This window comes from Clarias gariepinus, chromosome 21, assembly GCF_024256425.1.
Source record: "Clarias gariepinus isolate MV-2021 ecotype Netherlands chromosome 21, CGAR_prim_01v2, whole genome shotgun sequence".
In the NCBI taxonomy this organism is placed as follows: Eukaryota; Metazoa; Chordata; class Actinopteri; order Siluriformes; family Clariidae; genus Clarias; species Clarias gariepinus.
Window position 1 is genome coordinate 342,501 of NC_071120.1, and position 22,500 is coordinate 365,000.

The 22,500-nt window shown below is 42.0% G+C and overlaps 1 protein-coding gene across 2 annotated transcripts; it reads right to left on the minus strand.

Annotated features, from left to right (window-relative positions):
• Window positions 1-5,917: 5,917 nt before the first annotated feature.
• Window positions 5,918-18,930, minus strand: me2 (malic enzyme 2, NAD(+)-dependent, mitochondrial). 2 transcript variants are annotated; one of them, XM_053481000.1, is made up of 16 exons: window positions 18,847-18,930; window positions 17,825-17,952; window positions 16,607-16,740; window positions 16,122-16,271; window positions 15,912-15,987; window positions 15,190-15,351; window positions 14,591-14,804; window positions 14,204-14,301; window positions 12,993-13,106; window positions 12,789-12,900; window positions 12,467-12,609; window positions 12,204-12,306; window positions 11,988-12,058; window positions 7,796-7,894; window positions 7,510-7,707; window positions 5,918-7,463 (listed from the first exon to the last, which is right to left on the minus strand). In XM_053481000.1, exons 2-15 carry the CDS (start codon window positions 17,930-17,932, stop codon window positions 7,546-7,548), a joined length of 1,746 nt encoding a protein of 581 aa, XP_053336975.1. In that variant the 5' UTR covers window positions 17,933-17,952; window positions 18,847-18,930; the 3' UTR covers window positions 5,918-7,463; window positions 7,510-7,545. The 2 variants fall into 2 exon arrangements, with proteins under 2 accessions (XP_053336975.1, XP_053336974.1); XM_053480999.1 differs by having other exon boundaries at window positions 5,918-7,707.
• Between the last annotated feature and the right edge of the window lie 3,570 nt (window positions 18,931-22,500).

A 22,500-nucleotide genomic window follows, 5' to 3' on the forward strand; every position in this document is an offset into this window, starting at 1 on the left:
ATGCCTTTCTCTGGAAAAAAATGGTGCACCACCCAGATGAATATCATTATTATACTAAATAGGAGTATGGATGTGCCACTTATGTGTGTGTTGAATGCATTTTTCCATCAGTTTAAAATTGACTATTGTATTGGCAATGATTTGACCAAAAGCTTGCATCTATTGTTTGTTGTTTAGTCCAGAGAACAGTATATTTATATTTATGTGCTAAACTCATTTCCATCTCGCTCCAAGAAACCCGAGAAAGCGGGTTGAGCCAAACATTAATGCATCTTATTTGAAAACCCCTATGATATAATTCAAAGTTCGGGAGAGCTAATTCCCCATTGTCTTTTGTACGCTGCAGAGTTTTAAATTTTAATCTAGGCTACTCCGTTGGTTATAACAGAAGCTGTTGGGTTTTTATATAATACCTTTATCATGTTCCGGGCCAGGGGTAGCTCAGTGGTTAAGGCATTGGACTACGGTTCGGAAGATCCCAGGTTCAAACCCCACAACCACCACTGTTGCCACTGTTGGGCCCTTGAGCAAGGCCCTTAACCCTCAACTGCCCTTAACCCTTAACTGCTCAGATGTGTAATGAGATAAAAATGTAAGTCGCTCTGGATAAGAGCGTCTGCCAATGCCTAAATGTAAATTCGTTCCGAGGCCAAAGGCATCCAAGACAGACCAGAGGAAATCCCACTCCAGTCTGTCAAATGCCTTCTCCGCATCCAAGGGAAGAACTGCAGCTGGAGTGGGACAAGCTCAGGATTCATGTATGATGTGCAGTAATCTACGAATATTATCAGCCGCCAATATACTTGGCATAAAGCCGGTCTGATCTGGATGAACCAATTTGTTTATATATCGCTGCAATAGCGCAGCCAAAATCCTGGCATACAGTTTAATATCCGTATTTAACAAACTAATAGGTCTGTGATTTGCACACCCTAAGTGATCCTTCCCTTTTTTGGGCATCAAAGATATAAGTACTGTATTCAACTGTGTGTGAAAGGCCCCAGCTTCTACTGCTGCGTGAATGGCAATCAGAAAGCCAAGACAGAGTAGATCAAAGTATTTAAGAAATAACTATAGGGATCCCGTCTAAACCTGGTGCCTTGCCTTTTTTAGCACCCTGTAACAACTCTTTAAGTTCCTCCAAGGTAATAGGCTAACCTAATTGATCCGCTTCTACTGTACATGACTTAAACGAGGTAAAGTAAGAGAATGCAAGAAAGTGGTACAGCTTGGACTTTAGGGATTAATGTCAAATATATAAAGTTTAGAAAAGAAATCAGAAAAAGCAGAGTTAATTTCTTTGCCATATGTAAGCAGTCCTTTGGGTGGGTGATTAATTATATCAATGTACACTCTCTCTTGACTTTGCTTCAATTTAAGGGCTAAAAGTTTGCTAGGTCTAGCACTACTAAAATAATAGTTCTGTCTGGTTCTGTGAAGTGTAAATTCTGCTTTCCTTCTCAGAAGATCATTCAGTTCAGCCTTAAGGATTTGAAGCGTCTTAAATACCGGGTTGGAAAATGCAGATTTTAACAAACGTTCAAGTGATTGAAATTCTTTTTCTAAGTAGTCGATTCTCTGATTATGCAACTTTTTTAAATTTGTGGCGAAGGGCTATCGAAAAATCTTTAATAAAACCTTTCGTAGCTTTCCACACAAACGTATGATATTCAACCGAGCCAATATTAAAAGAAAGAAATTCAGACAGACCGGCCTTAAAATCTGAATCGAACTGATTATTCAATAAAAGAGAAATGTTAAAACGCCACCGCTGAGATTTTTTAGCCAACAAATTACAATTTAAATCTGCCCTTATAGGATTATGGTCTGCAAGAATAGCCGGAAGTATCACCGTCTGCTCCAAAAAAGTCAAAAGTTCCTTGGAGCACAGTAGATAATCTATTCTCGAATATGAGTGATGCCGTGTCGAGAAAAATGTATAATCTATACTTTGGGGGTTACCAGATCTCCAAACATCTATCAAGTTTAGCGCTTTTACAAAATTATTAAGCGTAGCAGAAGAATTGAGCTGAACTCGATTACACAAGGAAGATCTATCCAATATTGGATCTATAACCGCATTCATATCCCCCCCAATAATCAGAGAGTAGTCTATCAACGAGATTAATTGATTAGTAATTTGTGGGAAAAAAAATTGCCTCAAATATTGTAGGGGCATAGATTGATACAAATGCTATTTTCTTCCCTTAAATTTTTGTGCAAACATAGGCAAGTCTACCAGATTTATCTTGGCTCTCTCTATCAATCTTGAGGTTACATCTACGAAAGAACAAAACAATAGTACCTTTAGTTTTGGTGTTGTCGGTAGAGAAAGCCGCTACTCTATAAAATTAATTCTGTAACCTATGAACATCTGCTCTCTTTAGATGGGTTTCCTGAATTAAAGCAATATCAACTGCTTTCTTGCGCAAGTAAATCAAAGTTTGGCTCTTTTATTAGGACTATTAAGTCCTCTAATATTAATCGATATAACGATATTTGAAATTATCCATAATCAATTGAAAGAATGGTGCGAATTTTAAGAGGTTTTGCACAACCAAAATATAACTGCCTGACCTGTGACAAAACCAAAAAAACACAAAAAATACATAGAAATAACATAAATAAATATCCCCTATCTGAGACCGCAAAATCCCCTTGCATTATAAGGACCCGTGGCAACATTCACCCTCGTACACCAGAAAGTCAACGTCGACACCCCTCTTCCATTGAACATGAAGTATGAAGTAAAAAACAGCATGCATAATGTAAACAGTAATGTCAGTCAAAATATATGTAAATTACAAAACAAATTAACAGAGGGCAAGGGACTTAGCAAAAAAAAATAATAAAAAATAAAATAATAAAAGAATAAATAATAAAATAATAATATTAATAATAAATAAAATATATATAGATGTTTAACCAATTAAACTATAATAAAATAAATATAAACAATACAATTAAATGCAAGAAAAAAGAAAATAAAAAAGGGGTAAGTATATATATATATATATATATATATGTGTGTGTGTTAATAATAAATAAATAAAACTAACAAAGAACTCAGGACTCTTATCCTCTGAGATATCTCGTTACATTGTTCGCACCAGATTAAACAGAGGCCCTTACTCCTAAACCGTTCATGGACTCTTTACTCTTCCATAGACTCTGCAGACGACGATGGACCATAAAAGGCCAGTTTACGTCTGGCACCGGATGCGTGCCCATTGCGGGCTTGTGCTAAGAATTCCTCTGCTTTCTTAACTGAATCGAACGAGTTGATTCCCACCAGAGCTAACGTGAAGAATAGCAGGGTAAATGAGGAAGTTTGGTATTCCCAGCGCATGCAACTCCTTTTGAAAAGTTCCGAAGGCCTGTCGCCTATGGCAGGTGAACCTGCTATAGTCGTTGAAGAAACGCTGCAGGTGATCCTGATCACGAATCGGTTCGGTTTTCATCACTTCCCTGGCTCCCTGCAGAATCGCCTGCCGGTCCTGGTACCGCAACACGCGAAAGATTAAAGTGCGGGATTTACCGGTGCCGTAAACTCTGTGCGCTTGGTCAATGTCAATCGGACCCTTCTTCTTCACCGCTGGTATCCAGGTAGGGAGCATCTCTTGAAGAAAACCTATTGGGTCATCTCCCTCACGGCTCTGCGGGAGCCCCACCAGACGCACATCATTACGGCGAGACCTGTCCTCCAACTCCGCAATTTTCAACGTGAGGCTTTGCTGCTCTGTTATGCACATATTTAAATCTTTCCTTATCTGTAGCGTCTCGCCCTGTATCTTGTCAACCTTTGATATCAAGTCTCGTACAGTGTTCGTTTGAGGTTGTACGTCTTGGCATAATGCATAATGCTGACACTCTTGCAAGTAGAAATTTCTCGCTGTCAAGTACAATAAACTACTTAAATAGAGAAAGAAAGGGGGTTTGGACATTGCATCAGTATCTCTCAACCATCGCGTGTATGGGTCATGTGACCTCTCGTGTAATTGCGTTTTTCTACTCCTTACATTTTCACGCAATTATCTGTACTTTCTACTCCTTACATGTTAAAAATAGCCTTGTTACTCCTATTTTATTTCAGCTCGTCATTCAAAAAACAAACACAAAAAAAACATCCGGATAAATCGCGCCGTCCAGATGGAGCGAATTTGATTGTGGTTGAATGAGAAGTATAAACATACCATTCCGACACCCTATTGGTAGGTACGCGATACATCGCACCTGCACATGACATCACATCACACACACTCCAGCAAGGACGTTTGAATAAAATAGCATTTTCGGTTGATAAGGTTGTGATAAGTAGACAAAGATGTCCGTGATAGAGACTCAAGATTCGAGCGAAATGTCACAACCAAGCAACAGCGAGGAAGGGAACAGGAATAAGATATACTATATATATATATATATATATATATATACATACACACACACACACATATATATATATATATATATATATATATATATACACACACACACACACATATATATATATATATATATATATTTTTTTTTTTTTTTTTTTTTTGATGAATCACTTGAATTAATCCTTCATTCTGACAGCACTAATGTTTACTGTAAACAATTATACAAGGGTAATTGTTACTGAGCCTGCCCTGGGTGCACTAAATTTCCTGTATGTTGCCCTCACAGATTCCTGCAGCTAAGCTTGGATGTACATTTACATTCCAATAAAGGTTACTGATAACACGCCTCTGGCACCACCTTTCGCACCATTAAAATACTTATAGGCAGCTAGTTATTATATCTTCTTCTCCATGAAACATGTTAATGCTCAGTATTACACATATATGGTTCTTTAATGTATTTGCATTGTACTAAAATGTGAATGTGAATACTTTTGACACCACTGCCAATGTCCAGGGATCAGTGACAAAGCTGAAGCTGCGCCGGGGCTGGATCTTTCAACAAGACCACGACCCTAAACACTACTCAAAATCTACTAAGGCATTCATGCAGAGGAACAAGTACAACATACTGGAACGGCCATCTCAGTCCCCAGACCTAAATATAATTGAAAATCTTTGGTGTGAGTTAGAGAGCTGTCCATGCTCGGAAGCCATCAAATCTGAATGAATTAGAGATGTTTTGTAAAGAGGAATGGTCCAAAATACCTTCAACCAGAATCCAGACTCTCATTAGAAGCTATAGGAAGCATTTAGAGGCTGTTATTTCTGCAAAAGGAGGATCTACTAAATATTGAGTTCATTTCTTTTTTGTGGTGCCCAAATTTATGCACCTGCCTAATTTTGTTTAAACAATTATTGCACACTTTCTGTAAATCCTATAAACTTCATTTCACTTCTTAAATATTACGGTGTGTGTCTGCTATATGATATATTTAACTGAATTCTTTTATCATAACAACCAACAATTTATACAGGAAAATCATGAAGATTAACAAGGGTGCCCAAACTTACGCATTCCACTGTATATTAGACAGCAAGTAAACATTTTTTTTCATGTTGGATGTTACCAGTCTGCAGTGGTCAGGACAGACCTAAAATCATCCAAGGAAGGAAAAGCAGTAAACTGGAGACAGGGACACGGGGGTCAGGGGTCACTGATGTACACAGAGAGTGTAGGCTGGTCCGTGTAGTCTTATCCAATAGAAGAGCCGCTACAGCTCAGGTTAATGCTAATTCCAGTAATATGGTGTCAGAACACACACACAGCATTAATGTTATGGCTGTTCAGTGTACACTACAGCACAGTGATGAGAAGCTCCTACTGTAGAAGTGATGATCTGTTCAAGTACAGTGAGATGAACCTGTTGCTCATGTTATTACACCTGCCCTGTTTTATGAAAACACACCCTAGTCCAATCAGATTTATTATACCGGGCTCTGACTGGTCAGAAGTGTAGCACAGTAGTACAGCATCAGATCACAGGTTTATATTAATTATTACTGTGACTCAGTGCTTAGTTAAATACACACAACATACACACACAAATACAGTCAACATTATATCATGTGCATTTATTCATACAGTACATACTTTTAGTCACCTTCTAACTAAAATGGAATAAAAGAGCGTACAGCAAAATAAAGCTCTTACTAACAATAATAATAATAATCTTGTTCGTTGCTCTGTCACTCACAAAACTCTTTGCACATGTCAGGGAAACCATTATTAACACACACACACACACACACACACACAATCACAGTGCTGGTGCACAACAGGAGTAAAGCTCACAACACAGATATGTTGCAGTCATTCACACAAAAGTGTGTTAGAGCTCATTACTCAGGTCTTCCTATTCAAAACACAGACTAATATTAACTAAAATAACTGCAGGAGTGGGCGGAGTTATCATTGCTTCAGGAGTGGGCAGGGTTATCATTCCTTCAGGAGTGGGCGGAATGGTGATGACACCTTGGAGTGGGGCAGGAGGGTAACAGCAGCAGGTATCATCACCTCCTTACAGCATCAGGTTCCATCCTGATCTCAGTCCGTGTGGAGCTTCACATCTTCTCCTCATTTCCACGTGGGTTCCTCAGAGTTCTCCGCTTCCCTCACACAAACACAGCTGTGGAGTTTTGATGGACTGGTCCCCAACGCAGGAACATGTGACTCCTGTAGGTGTATACAGGACTAATGGGGGGGGGGATTGGGATTAGCACCACAGTCTCGAGGTGTTCTAGTGTTGTGAGTGATCACAGATGAAACTTGCTGGCAGATCAGGCGCGTGTGTGTGAAGTGTGCGCGTGTGGAGTGTGCGTGTCCATCAATAGTTCTCAGCCCTGGACCCCCTGACCCTGCACACATTAGGGTTCCCCTGCTCCATCACACACACACACACACTTCATTTAGGCTGTTTATAATCTGATTAGTCTAATCATGTGAGCAGAGTGAACACGACCGTTAATAATAATAATAATAATATCATCATCATCATCATCATCATTATCAGTGGCTCAGTGGTAGGTTCCCCCTGACATGCTGAAGGTCCAGGTTCGATTCCCACCCGATGACACTGGATGCCGTGCCGGTACCAAGCACGGACAACATGGGACGATTGCATCAGGAAGGGCGTCCGGCGTAAAACCTGTGCCAAGTTGTGCGTGGACCGAATGGTCCTCTGTGGCGACCCTTAAATGAAAGCAACAGCTGTATGTGTAGTACAAAAACACACACGCCCGCAGATGTGTTCCTTCCCTAACAAGGGTCCAAATTCTAATTATTGAGGTACAGGGAATTAACATGAATGTGAGGACCAGGCGGGGGGAGCGGCTTAGTCGAGTATGGGGCTGTGGGAGAAACTGGGCAGGGCGGGGCGTGGGGGAGGAGTTTAGTCGAGTATGGGGCTGTGGGAGAAACTGGGCGGGGCGTGGGGGAGGGGGTTAGTCGAGTATGGGGCTGTGGGAGACACTGGGCAGGGCGTGGGGGAGGGGGTTAGTCGAGTATGAGGCTGTGGGGGAGGGGCTTAGTCGAGTATGGGGCTGTGGGAGACACTGGGGGGGGGGGGGGGCTTAGTCGAGTATGGGGCCGTGGGGGAGGGGCTTAGTCAAGTATGGGGCTGTGGGAGACCCCAGGCCATTCGTAGGTGTCGGGGAGGAAGGAGTCGTACTGCGTGTTCCACACAACTGATCTCACGTACGCCTCCTTATCCACTGGCTCAGGGTATCTGAACGCCATACCCTTACTGTAGAGATACTCCACCACCTAAACACACACACAGACACATTTAGACAAACTACCCCATCATCATACAAACCCCATGCGCGCGCGCACACACACACACACCCCTCACCTTAACAGCCATCTGGACAGACACTTCTCTGATGTTGGACAATGGAGGATAAAGCCGCCCCTGATTCAGCTCCTCATCAGCCAACTGATCTGCCAGGGTCTAAAACACACACACACACACACACACACACACACACACACACAGTGAGTTCAGCAATAACCTATTTCTTTTCCTGTAGGCTGACCTGATCTAAAAATAAGTCTGTTCTCAAAATTGCAGGAAAATATTCACACCAACGTATCTGTGTGTAAAATGATGTTGACACAATCTTTAAAAGAACAAAACCCTGATGAATATAAAAAGATGACGTGCTGCTCATTGTGCTGCATTATGTTCATGATATGTTTGATATGTCTATAATCCCCGGTACACTCTCAGTACGGCTCACACCGCGGGGGTGAGCACTGGTCTTGCCTTAGTTTTTAAGTTTCATTTAGTTTTGCTCTTTTGTTTTATTTCAGATTCCTGTCTGATCCACGCTGCATGGGCTCCCAGTGAAATGTCACATTGATCTTATAAAACTTCGTAAATCTTATAAAACTACGTTGATCAAAGGGTGCAGGATATTTACTGATAACTTGTATAATGAAGACTCTAGCTTGGGCAGATCTTTTTAATAAAGCCCCAGAATTATGGAATTGCCTTCCACACAGTATTACGGTGAACTGGTCTGTTTAGACACCGTCTTCCCCACGCTCACTGATCACTCAGGTTTGTTGACAAGTGACTGGATTCCAGTTCCTCCTCATGTCATGTGTTTCTTTCTGACTCTCTTTTTTAGTTATGATGTCATAGTCCTGCTGGACTCTCTGCTTGCACTCTACACAAAACTGTACACATTAATTTTATACATGACATGACTGTTAGCATATTTCACCCAGATGAGGATGGGTTTCCTGTTGAGTCTGGTTCCTCTCAAGGTTTCTTCCTATTGCCATCTCAGGGAGTTTTTCCTTGCCACTGTCGCCGTCACCCTTGGCTTGCTCATCAGAGACATTTCATTCATCGTTCATTCATCTCATTATTATCTAGACACATTTTTCTCACACGTACACACTTTCATAAATTTCCTCAATCAATCAATTAAACTTTATTCATAAAGCACTTTAAAAACAACAAGGTCAGCCAAAGTGCTGTACACCGCCTAACAAGAATAGTTACATCACAAATGAAATAAGTGTCAGTTTAAATAAACACAAGAATATCAGTCAACAAATCAAACTGAGTTGAAAGCAAGCGTAAAAAGGTGTGTTTTAAGTGATGACTTAAAAACCATAAAAGATTCAATTTGTCTAAGATGCAACGGCAGATCATTCCATAGTTTAGGACCTGCGACAGAAAAGGAACGGTCCCCCCTGAGTTTTCTCAGTGTTTTGGAGACAACCAAACGAGACTGAGCAGCTGACCTAAGAGAGCGAGCAGGGCAGTAGGGCGAGACCATGTAAGGATTTAAAAACAAATAAGAGAATTTTAAAATCACTACGAAAGCGAATCAGGAGCCAGTGCGATGACTTTAAAATCGGAGTAATGTGCTCTCGTTTTTTTGTACCAGTTAAAAGCCGTGCAGCAGCATTCTGTACGAGCTGTAATCATGCAAGTGACGCATGGCTGAGCCCATAATAAAGTGCATTGCAATAATCTAAGCGATTTGTAATGAAAGCATGAACTAAAATCTCAAAAGGATGCTGAGAAAGAAATGATTTAAAAAAAAAGTTGAAAAAAGCTTGTTTTAACAACTGCACTAATCTGAGCATCAAGTTTAAAGTTTAAATCCAATTTTATATCAAGATTTGTTACAATAGACTTTCGATATTGTGTCAGAGCACCCAAGTCTACATCAGCAACAGAGGCATCGCTAGGCCCAAACAGTATGACCTCTGTCTTTGTATCATTAAAACGTAACAAATTTGCTGACAGCCAGGATTTAATTTTGTCAACACAGTCTAAAAGTTGTTGAACTAAATAAATTTGCTTTTGTTTTAAGGGCATGTAAATTTGTGAATCGTCTGCATAAAAATGGAAAGAGACACCGTGTTTGCGAAGAATGGCCCCGAGAGGAAGGAGGTATAGGGAAAAGAGGAGTGGGGCCAAAATAGAGCCTTGGGCCACTCCACAAGTGAGGGGAGCAGCAGAAGACTCAGCAGACCCCACACGGACACTAAAACTTCTCCCTGTCAGATATGATCTAACCCACTCTAACGCACTGCCCTGGATTCCCACACAATCTTTTAGTCGAGACAGAAGAATGTCGTGGTCCACTGTGTCAAAGGCCGCAGTTAGGTCGAGCAGAAGTGACTGTGACTAAAAGGATGTCGTTAAAAACTTTTAACAGAGCAGCTTCCGTACTATGGTTGGTTTTAAAACCTGACTAAAACAACTCGAAAACTTTTAGTTCCTCTAGGAACACATTTAGCTGAGTAAACAACTTTTTCTAAAATCTTTGAAATAAAAGGAAGTTTTGAGATTGGCCTAAAATTTGAGAGGACAGAAATGTCAAGACCAGGCTTCTTAATCAATGGCTGTACCACGGCATGCTTAAAACCATCTGGGACAATACCATTTATCAAACTGCTGTTAATAATACTGAGTACATCTAGGGCTATGGTTGGAAAAACCTCTTTAAAGAGACGAGGTGGAAGAACATTAGAGGAACCAGAGGGCTTCATATGACCAACAATTTTTTTTTAACAGAGGCAGACCAACAGGCTCAAATCTGTCTAATACAGCAGGAGGTATAGATGGGGTTGATGGCTTAGGCAAAGAATGGTGTATGGGGGCTCTAGTGCTTTCAACCTTATCTATAAAAAAGTGCAAAAATTTTTTGCATAATTCATCTGAAGCTTCCAAGCAAGCTGTTTGTGGAGCATTAATCACAGTGTTAATGGTTGTAAACATCAGAGAAATATTTAGTTCTTTCAATTTTTACAGTTTTTTGATAGGTTCGCCAACTGTCTTTTAAAATTTGAAAGGACACCTGTAACATGTCCTTTTTCCACTTTCTCTCCGCTTTTCTACATTCACGCCTGGCTGCGCGTGTAATATCGTTCAGCCAAGGATCAGATCTAGGTTTTGAATGTCTAGTTTTCACCAGAGCCACAGAATCAAGGATATACAGACATTTAGAATTAAAACAAGAAAAAAGTGCCTCCACATCAGCAGTACAAGAATCAACAACGGATACTTGATTAAATGAAGCGGAGAATTGAGACGCAGTGGAGGACGTAACAACACGGTGGCTCTGTGCAGGAGCGTGTGGCTTTATGACCAGAGGACATGGAAGCAGAAGATCAAAGATCACAGGCATATGATCTGAAAATGATGCATCGTACACCTTTAAGTTTGCAACAGAAATACCATGGGTCAAAACTGAGTCAAGGGTGTGGCCATGCTCATGTGTAGGACCGACAATGCACTGTACAAAATTAAAAGAGTCAATGATATTTAAAAAGTCTTTGACCAGTGGTTTATCCGGACAGCAAACATGAATATTAAAATCACCAAGAATTAAAACCCGGTCATAATTTGGCATAATTCCAGCCAAGAAATCAGTAAAGTCTCCCAAGAAGTCTTTGTTATATTTTGGTGGCCTATAAAAAGTAGCGCAAAGCACTGGGAGAGATGGACCAATTTCAAACATATTGACTTCAAAGCTGGAATAAAACGAGGTCGGAATGATTTGTTTACAGATGTATTTATTTTTGAAAACAGTTGCTATGCCGCCCCCACGGCCAGTTGTCCGAGGGGAATTTAAAAATGTGCAGTCGGACGGTAAAGGTTCGCAGAGAGCGCTCGACTCACTGGCAGACATCCAGGTCTCCGTGACGCAGAGGAAATCCAACTCATTTGTTATAAAGAAATCCTTTAAAATTAAAGTCTTGTTTTTTTCACTTTTACATAAATTTCCTGACTTTTAACACCCTCCGGCCCTACCTGATCCCTCCTGAGTTCCTACTTCTTCTTGGCGTTCTCATCACATAGAGATGTTATTGTTATAAGACTGAGACAGCCATGAACAGTTTTGTACTCGAGTCTCCATCAGTAAACAGGCGTGCAGTCTCACCTTTGACCCCCATTACAATGTACAGGTGAAGAAGTGACACAACGTAATGAGTGAATGTTCAGCCTCCACCTTAAAAAGGGGTGGAGTTACATTACAGTGTAATAACACCTGCAAACACACAATCATGTTTACCTTGGCAGCTTCAAGGAACACCGTATCACTGATGTGTCTGACTCCACTGAGGATCACCGCCAGAGCAACACCTGTACACACACACACACACACACACACACAATATTAGCAATAAAAAAAAAAAACCTGGTTTAAAGTGCAGGCACTAGAGGGAGTGCTAAAAGCTGAGAACATGAAAACACACACACACAAACCAACACATACACACACACCTACCTGGGAATATGTAGGCGTTATTTCCCTGACCAGGAATGAGGATTGTACCGTCATCCAGAGTGACTGGACCGAACGGACTGCCACTGGCAAACAGACAGCGACCCTAACACACACACACACACACACACACAGCATGTTTTACACTGATGTAGCCTAACAACAAACATCACAGCAATTTTCTTCTATGAATTATTTATTATATTTACTTGTGATAATTACACAGAAGCCTGTGTGTGTGTGTGTGTGTGTGTGTGTGTGAGTACCTGTGTGAGGCCGTAGGCGTCCTCTGCAGTGCACTCTGCTTTAGCAGTCGGGTTGCTGAGAGCAAAAATAATCGGCCGGTCATTTATCGAACCCATCGCTCTGATGACATCATGAGTGAAGAGACGCCCCGCCCCTGACACGCCTAAACACACAGATAACAAATAATACAATAAAACAAATAAACAGACACACTTAAAATGAAGAGCACTGATTGGACAGCTCACTCTGGAGGGCGGGGCTTATCACAAAGACCGGCTGGATGTGCGCGAACAACACACCATTCACTCACACATACACACACGCGCACAAACACAGACCCACCGATGATGGCTGTAGGTTTGATGACATTAACAGCATCCAGAAAACTCCTGACGTCTCCTGGACTCGGGTGAACAAACACCTCCTGATTACTGTCTATGGACTGAGATCGGCCCTGTGTACACACACACACACACACACACACACATAATCATGCGTCTGAACTCAAATATATTCATATTTAATCACACACGCACACACACACACCTGGACAAGGAGACCATCTTTATCAAACATCCATATCTTCTGGCGAGCGTCTGACTGACTCACTCCCTCCTCCATCATCGCCATGACGATCAGGTTAGCGATGCCCAGTGCAGCCTGAAAACACACACATATACACTCACACTCATTAATGCTAATGCGAGCACATCGTTAATATCACCACATGTTGTGCTAAAATGATTTATTTAATAAATAATTTTAAGATGAACCCAGTTAGTGTTGACATTCAGAGTTTTGAGTAAATCAAGTGTAAATTATTACAGTTTAATGATGATGTGAAAGCAATTTCCCTCTGGGATAAATAAAGTTATTTGAATCTTGAATGTGAAGAGCAGAGCTGTGACCTGATCACCAAACCCAGGAGAACAGGAGAACCTTGTAGCGGTGTCAGTTATGGTGGTAGGCCCACACACACACACAGACAGAGACACACACACACAGACAGAGACACACACACACAGACAGAGACACACACACACAGACAGAGACACACACACACAGACAGAGACACACACACACAGACAGAGACACACACAAACACACAGACACAAACACACACACAGACACAAACACACACACAGACACAAACACACACACACAGACACACACACACAGACACACACACACAGACACACACACACAGACACACAGACACAGACACAGACACACAGAGAAACACAGAAACAAACACACAAACACACAGAAACACAGAAACAAACACACAAACACACAGAAACAAACACACAAACACACAGAAACAAACACACAAACACACAGAAACAAACACACAAACACACAGAAACAAACACACAGAAACAAACACACAAACACACAGAAACAAACACACAAACACACAGAAACAAACAAACAAACACACAGAAACAAACAAACAAACAAACACACAGAAACAAACAAACAAACAAACACACAGAAACAAACCGCCCCCTACCTATAGGGTCAGTTGTAGTGGATTCACCCCTGTCCTGCACAGACTCTCTTCTGGTGTCCCACAGGGTTTAGTACTCGGTCCTCTTCTGTTCTCCCTCTATACCTGGTCTCTAGGTGATCATTTGGTGTCCTCACACAGCTTTTCACACCATTCCAACCTTCCTGTTCCCACCCCCACAACTCCCTGCATTGACTTCCTGTAGGTGCTCACATTTGTGTGTGTGTGTGTGTGTGTGTGTGTGTACCTCTCCTGCTCCCAGAAACAGAACAGTGTGCTCAGTGATTGGTTTCCCCACTGCACGCTGCGCTGCCAATAAACCGGCCAGGGCTACTGACGCCGTGCCTACACACACACACACCCACACACACACACACATAAACATATACATGCACTGTAAGTTAAACAAGGTGAGAATTGTGTAGGATCTATTGATACACACACACACAGCGTTTTTAAGATTTTGACGAGTCACTCTGACCTTCTGAGCAACATCTCTCTCTCTCTCTCACACACACACACACACACACACACACACACACACAGCTATTCTACCTAAATATCTCAGTAAAGATTAATAGTGTACATCTATCTTTATCTCTCTGGCTCCTGTGTGTCGTTTGTGTGTCTCTACCCTGTATGTCGTCGTTAAAGGTACAGTATCTGTGTCTGTACTTCTTCAGGAAGCGGAATGCGTTGTGGTTGCCGAAGTCCTCAAACTGTATGAGTGTGTCCTGTCCATATTTATCCACCACGGCCTCCATGAACTCATCGATGAGGTCATCGTACCGCTGAGAGCGCTCACGCCGTCGGTACAGACCCATGTAGAACGGGTCCTTCAGCAACTTCTACACACACACAGACAGACAGACAGAAGAATGTCACTGTACTACTGTTTTTGGGACATCTAATGGAGTTCTATACCTGCAGTATAACTAAGGTGTTACAGTGAGCGCTCAGACATGTCCTGAGTTCTGTTCTGTCTCCAGCATTTTACTGAAACTCAGAAAAACTTCCACACAACCTGCTGCAGTCAGTCGAGATGTAAACACAAATGTGTGTCTGACTGCATGACGTGTGTGTGTAGTGGCGCACAGGCGAAAACAAAACACCCTGGGAGGAGTCAGACCCTCTGTGGGGGGCGGAGTCAGTGTAACTGGAGCACCTGCTGCAGTCAGCACCGCATGCGCGTGTGCGTTTGGGTGTGTGTGTGTGTGTGGTGTGTGTCTTCACCTCATTATCTGTTCCCACGTCGATACACACGGGCAGGCAGCTCTCGGGTCTGATTCCAGCGCAGGCGGTGTACAGACACAACTTCCCTACAGGGATCCCCATCCCATACACACCCAGGTCACCCAGACCCAGGATCCTCTCACCGTCAGTCACCACCACCGCCTGCACACACACACACACACACACACACACACAATGAAGGTGAGTGGAGTACCTCAGGGTGTGGAAGTGTAATTATAACATGATCCTCACAGCTTTTATAACATAATAACATAAATGTAATTTAAACATTTAAACAGTCCATTCAAAAACACTGACCATCACTAAACTCTGTTTAAAATATTTTTGGAAAATAAAATCCCTTCTTCATTATTTTTTAAATCCTCACAAATTTAGGCGAGCAGACTTCAGGTCTCCACTATAAAGTGCACACTTCCTGCTCCTTGTGCAGTCGACTTCTCAGAGAAATAATGCTTGCTGAAGAATTACTGTTTCATTTAAAATAAACATAAACAAACTGCAGTGCTGATGGTTTAATACTGGGAGGATTTAAGATCAGATTAAATCACACTGCGGAAAAAAATCTAACATTTTTATTGTACCAAGGTTTTATTCAGTTCATGAAACTCAACATGTAGTTTTGTTTTGAGGAATTTCTGCACCGTTACACTCCAGAGGTTTGAGTGTGTACAGTAGTGTGTGTGTGTGTGTCTATAAAGTACCTTCACATTAGTTTCTGGCCAGTTGTCCAGGATGGAGCGAATGTGTCCCTGATCCATAATGGAGATAAACAGTCCTCTACACACACACACACACACACACACACACCTTGTACTAGCAGTAGAATATAAACAATATGACTGTAAGCTGTGTTCAGTGTACTGTGTGTGTGTGTTCAGTGTTCTGTGTGTGTGTGTGTGAGAGAGACGTACTTGGGCCTGCGGAAGATGTGTCCGTACTGTGTGCATGCGAGCCCCACGGTGGGCGTGTACACGATGGGCATCAGGGCCTCGATGTCCTCCATCAGCACTCGATAGAACAAACGCTCATTACGCTCCTGAATCCCCATCAGGTAGATATACCTACACACACACACACACACACACACACTCGGTTCAGAATGCTGTGGTCACGTAAGCTGGTATCATCATACACGTTATTCTGTGGTGAATAAACAGGTTGCTATGGCGATGTTGAACGAATAAAAACAAACAGCACTTCCTGTCTTTGCTTATCAGCAGCTGATAACAACAGGCGTGCTCTCTCTTACACACACAGAGTTTCTTATTTACTTAGTTTTGCATCCGTACATAAAGTTTGTTTATGTTTTTAAACAACAGAATCCCGAGTCACCGGGTCAGATCTACTGTTACAGAGTCTGAGAGTGTGTGTGTGTGTGTGTGTGTGTGCGCAGTACTTCTGCAGGGGGTCAGACATCTTCCTCAGGTTCTTCTGAAAGCGCATGGCCTGCAGGTCCTGAGTCTCGATCTTCGGAGGCAGCAGACCGTGCAGCCCGAGGACCTGTCTCTCCTTCAGGGTGAAGGCCATGCCCTGTGATCACACACACACACACACGTTTAGATCAGACAGATGTCTCTAAACGAAGCAGCGTCAGGACGTTAAGAGGATGTTTCTCCTCAGGGTGAAGTGAACTCGTGGTGGTGGGCAGAGGAACAGGAACTGACCCACTACACACAATAAATAACACACATGACCTGTAACTGTTAATTACATTTATTTTATATTTCTATTCATTACTTTTACTTTTCAGAGATCTAACTCAATAACCCTCCCCTCCATCTACACACGTAAAGAGTAAGATGAAGTAAAAATATTATGAACTAAACACTCTCGGGTGTATAAACCCAGTGGTGTGTGTGTCGCAGCCCTTTAACATCACATCACTGTTAGACAATCTTCACATGACAGTGTTTTAACATGATTATGATTTTATTCAGCACAACTCTGAGTGATGAGCTCATATTTACTTCATTTTAACTACACACACAGCAAAACTAATAAAAAAAAATGGGTCACACAAGAAAAGAAATAGAACAGACTTATAAGAGAGAGACAGAGAGAGAGAGAGAGAGAGAGAGAGAGAGAGAGAGGGGAACTGAGCAGTTAATTCATCCTGGATGGTGATATACAGTGAGATACAGTTGTTTGACTGTAGGAGTTATTACTGTGTGTGTGTGTGTGTGTGTGTGTGTGTGTGTGTGTGTGTGTGTGTGTGTGTGTGGAACACTGCCTGCAGTAATGTCCAGAGTGTTTCTGACTCTCCTCCCCTCCTGTTACAGTCTCCATGGGCTCCTCTGGACCTTCTCTAAAGATCTCACGTCCCAGCTCTGCCTGGAGCCGCTCCTCTTCCTCACCCAGTTCCAGTTCCTTTTAGAGAACTCCTCTTCCTCCTTCAGTCAGGAAGGGTGGTGATGGTGGTGTTGAGGTCACATGACTGCTGTGATGTCACTTCCCTGTGTAAGTGTTTGTGAAAGTGTGTGTGTGTGTCCTGGATATAAACACTCAGACACACGGCGCTGCAGTTTGAGGAGCCGAACTGCTGAGTCACTGCACTAATGACTTCCAGAACCAAAGACTCTGTGTGTGTGTGTGTGTGTGTGTGTGTGTGTGTTACCTTGTTGGTGTGTGGGTTAAGCATCAGTGGTTTGCCTTTCTCCTTAGTGTGAGCCCAGCGACACACACTCACACACGGCCCAGCACTCACACGCAGTCTCGACAGCATGGTGACACACGAACACACACCTGTAGGAGAAACACACACACACACAATACAATTTTTACTGGGAAACATATAACATCTTAAGCACACACACACACACACACACACACACACACACAACCCATATATGAAAGAGGAACTTCGGAATTTACAGCACCATAACCCTGTCTACACACACACACACACACACAAGTCATCAAAGCTTCTGTTACACAGTGCCAAAGGGCACATTCATTGTGACAGATGTGTGTGTGTGTGTGTGTGTGTGTGTGTGTGTGTGTGTGAGAGATAATGGTTTTTTGGCACTGTTATGAATGTGAAGCAATAAAACTACACACTTATAACTCATTACACTCCCTCGTGTGATTATAAACTTAAAGTTTATAATAAATTAGTGAATGTACACGACTGACTGTATCATCATCATCATCATCGTCGTTGTTGTTGTTGATCGGTGTATCTCAGCCCTCAGGTGTTTATAAACTTCACAGAGGTCTCTCTCTCTCTGTCTCTCAGTGGTGTGTGTGTGTGTGTGTGTGTGTGAATCCTCTCATAAACACCTCTTCATCACCACACAGTGTTACAGTATAACACAGGGCGCGCGCGCTCTCTGAGGTAACAGGAGGCTAACGGGATTAGCATTTATTACCGAGTACACTTATAACCGCATTACACACACACACACACACACATACACACACACAGTACACTACAGTATCCTGTCAGATCAACCGTGTGTGTGTGTGTGTGTGTGTGTGTGTAACGGCCAAGAGATTTTAAACTGAAGCGACGTCACTCCTGCCTTACCTGCACGCGCCGTGTCCACTCACACACACACACACACTCTCTCTCTCTCTCTCTCTCACACACACACACACACACACACACATGATTAACACTGCAGTAAATCCACATACCGGTTTAAACCTGCTGTCCGCGCGCGCGAGCTCTCCACTGATGAGACTTCCACTATCCGGTCTCGAGTGGCATCCAGATCCGCGCATGCGCATTTCTCACTCTGTTTCCCCCACACACATTGAATGAAAACAATAGCGCCCCCTGGCGGGAGTAAAATAATCTTGATCAATAAATCAATCTAATCTACTGTACTGTATATCTGCACTGCATTGGGGACCAGAATTCTGTCTCAGAAGAATGTCTTTCTGTATATATACAGCGGCAAGAAGCAGAAAGTATGTGAACCCATTGGAATTTAATGGTGATCTGGTCTTCAAAAGTATTAACCAATCTGCAAAATAATGACACAAATAATACACAAAATCTGATCATTCATGTCTTTATTGAGAGCAACCACATAAAGCCCATAGTGCTAGTGGAGGAAGTGTGTGAATCACTGATTAATAAACTCAGAAAAGCTGATTGGAGTCAGGTGTTGGTGAACCTCGGTGAGTCTCGTTAAGAAAATGAGTTTGGAGGTGTGGACTAGAGCTGCTTTGACTGACAAAAAACACTCAAACCTTTTGAGTTTGCTTCACACAAAAGGAATACACAGCCACGACACACCAACAAGAGCTTTCAGAGGATCTATGATCAGGAATTACTGATTTACAAAAAGCTGAAAAGGGTTACAAAGTCATTTCAATGGATAAGATGCCTAAATGTAAATGTCTGGTTGAGGTCATTGCTGCCAAGTGGGCGGAGTCAACTAGTTATTAATTAAAAGGTTCACTTACTTTTTTTTCCACTACCACCCTGAATGTTGAATGACTGTGTTCAATATGATATGTTTTTTTTGTGTTATAATTTAGGCACATTATATTTGTCAATACTCTTGACTTAGATGAAGATCAGATCAAATGACATTTTATGACAAATTAATGCAGAAAACCATGAAATTCCAAAAGGTTCACATACTTTTTCTTGTAGGTCTGTCCAGACAGATTTTCTTGTAGGTCTGTCCAGTAGGTCTGTCCAGACAGATTTTGTCACAGCAATGTTATGAACTAGTGATGTTATGAACAGTTATGTGTGGGATTTAATAATCTACATAATAATAATAATAATAATAATAATAATAATATCACTGATTACATTAAAGATCAGATCAGATTATTATTAGATTTAACATTTTAACTGTTTATACAAACTCTTTAACTTACAGTGACGTGTATTAACTCTAGTAATAATCTAATTCCTGAGCTAATACCCCTATCTCACCTACGCGGATTCCCGCGGTGGCTGTAAGTACGGTTCATCATGATTCACCATGATTTTTTGGCGGTCCTTGCGGGAGCTTGAGGACCTTGCGGAACTTTGCGGGATTTCAGTGGAACGTCGGCAGACAATTGCAGCAGGTCACGGTGCCTAACAACTCCATCTCACCGTGAGTCAAACCGTGTAGGTGAGATAGGGGTATAACCCCTGCATTCCTGCGCTTCATGCTGCACCTGCTGAGACTGAGTGGATTAAACCCAGTCATGAATGGAAAACAGTGTCAGGTGATGCTTTATTTATAGAATTACTTTATTATCGCTTTATTAATCCATGAGGAGAACTCACACCTCACCGCAGCATAGAAAACATTTGCTTTGCAATAAGAAATGATTAGGATTAACAAGATGAAAGCATTAAGTGGATTATAAGCACCAGGGTTACATGTGAAGAGACGTGATGAGTGCAGTGAGCTGGATCTAACTCAGGGCCGGCTCCTTTATCAGTTTGCGTCTCCGGCTCCAATGCTGCTGTCCCTGCGTACTGCCACAAAGAAGACCGCATGTGCACCGTCACACTGGTGGAAGAACTCCAACATGATCTGAGCTTCATCACAACGGGTCACTCGCTGTACACAGCTGCCATGGTGACCTTCCTGTCCAGTCTAATATCAAGCTGAACCTAATTCCCTCATCTCCACACAAGATAATTGCAGTTAAAATGCTGTTAATCACTTTGATGTAAAAAGTTTATCACTTTGTGACAGACATGTCAGTATCATCATGATTTGCTCACCATTCTGGATTTTGTGTAATTATGCTCACTTTATGGCTCTCATTTATCTACATGGAGTTCTTTCTGTCGTCCTAGAAGATTAAAATCTAAGGACATGAGCCGCTGCTGCTCGGTGACTGAAGCTCCTTCTCCGACGATCAGCTGATCACGCCGTCTCCAGGTCGACTGCCTTGGCCTCAGCCTCCACTTAACATGGCTCATAAACTCGAGTCAGGATAGAAATGGCCTTTGGGATTCTCAAGTAACGCTTCAGCTGTGTCTGAGAGTTAAGAATAGATCCAGTGTGATGCGACCCCTGCCCCTGAGTTAGCCGGTCCTGTACCCAAGGCACAAATACACACTCTGAATCTCTCAGGTGGTGTGTAAACTCACACATTACCCATAATACACCGCATACAGGTACTGATTTGGGTTACTAATATAATTTGATGATTAGCCTGTGAGCTAGAATCACTCTGTGCTCTCCTAAGAGTGTGTGACCGGTGTTAATGTAAAGGTGAACTCCTCCTTCAGACAGTAGGGTTTGAAACGCGACCCTTAAAGACTTGCTGCGTTATAATTAGAGGAACCTTTCAGGAACTTGGGATATTTTAGTGTGTTTAGATCAATTCAATTCAGTTTTATTTGTATATCACTTTTAACAGTTGTCATTGTCACAAAGCAGATTTACACAATCAAAAGAATTATTTACGTTTGTATGGAATGTAAGTGTGCATGAATCAAGATGAGCAGATTGTCCCTGATGAACGAGCCGAGGGCGACGGTGCTGAGGGAAAAACTCCCTGAGATGGTAATAGGAAGAAACCTTGAGAGGAACCAGACTCAACAGGGAACCCATCCTCATCTGGGTGATAACGGATAGCAGGGATTGATCTGCACTTATACTGTGTGTTAGGAGGCTGGAAGTTCAGTATAATAGGAGATGTGGAGAAGTTCATATGGAGTTCGTTATTGGAGGCTCAGGGAGACTTTAGGAAATTGACTACGAATTGAAGTTAGTCCTATGACTAGAACTTCTGTCTTATCAGGATTAAGCAGAAGGAAGTTAATTAACATCCAGTCTCTTAAGTCCTGCACACATTCCTCAACTTTATTACACTGGCTTTTCTCAACTGTTATGCTGAGACATATAACTGTGTGTCGTCAGCATAACAATGAGAACTAATACCACGCTTACGGATTATGTTGCCCAGAGGAAGCATTTAAGGAGAAGGATCAGAGGAACCCTTTTACTGGATGTGTGTTTTGCTGTTATTTGATTAAAGAAACTCTTTTGGGAATGAACTTGCCATGTGTTAATTACAAAATCTAAAAGTTTTTCCACATCTCACCTGGAGGAACACTTTAGTGTTTAGTTTTAAGTTTAGTGGTGTTAATATTGAAGATATTTTAACATTTCACAACACAATTAATTATTCCTGTAATTCTCTGTTAGGACGACAGATCAGGAACTCCTACAGGAACTTCTACAGGAACTTCTACAGGAACTACTCCTACAGGAACTTCTACATGAACTACTCCTACATGACCTCCTACAGGAACTACTTCTACAGGAACTTTTACAGGAACTACTCCTACATGACCTTCTACAGGACCTACTCCTA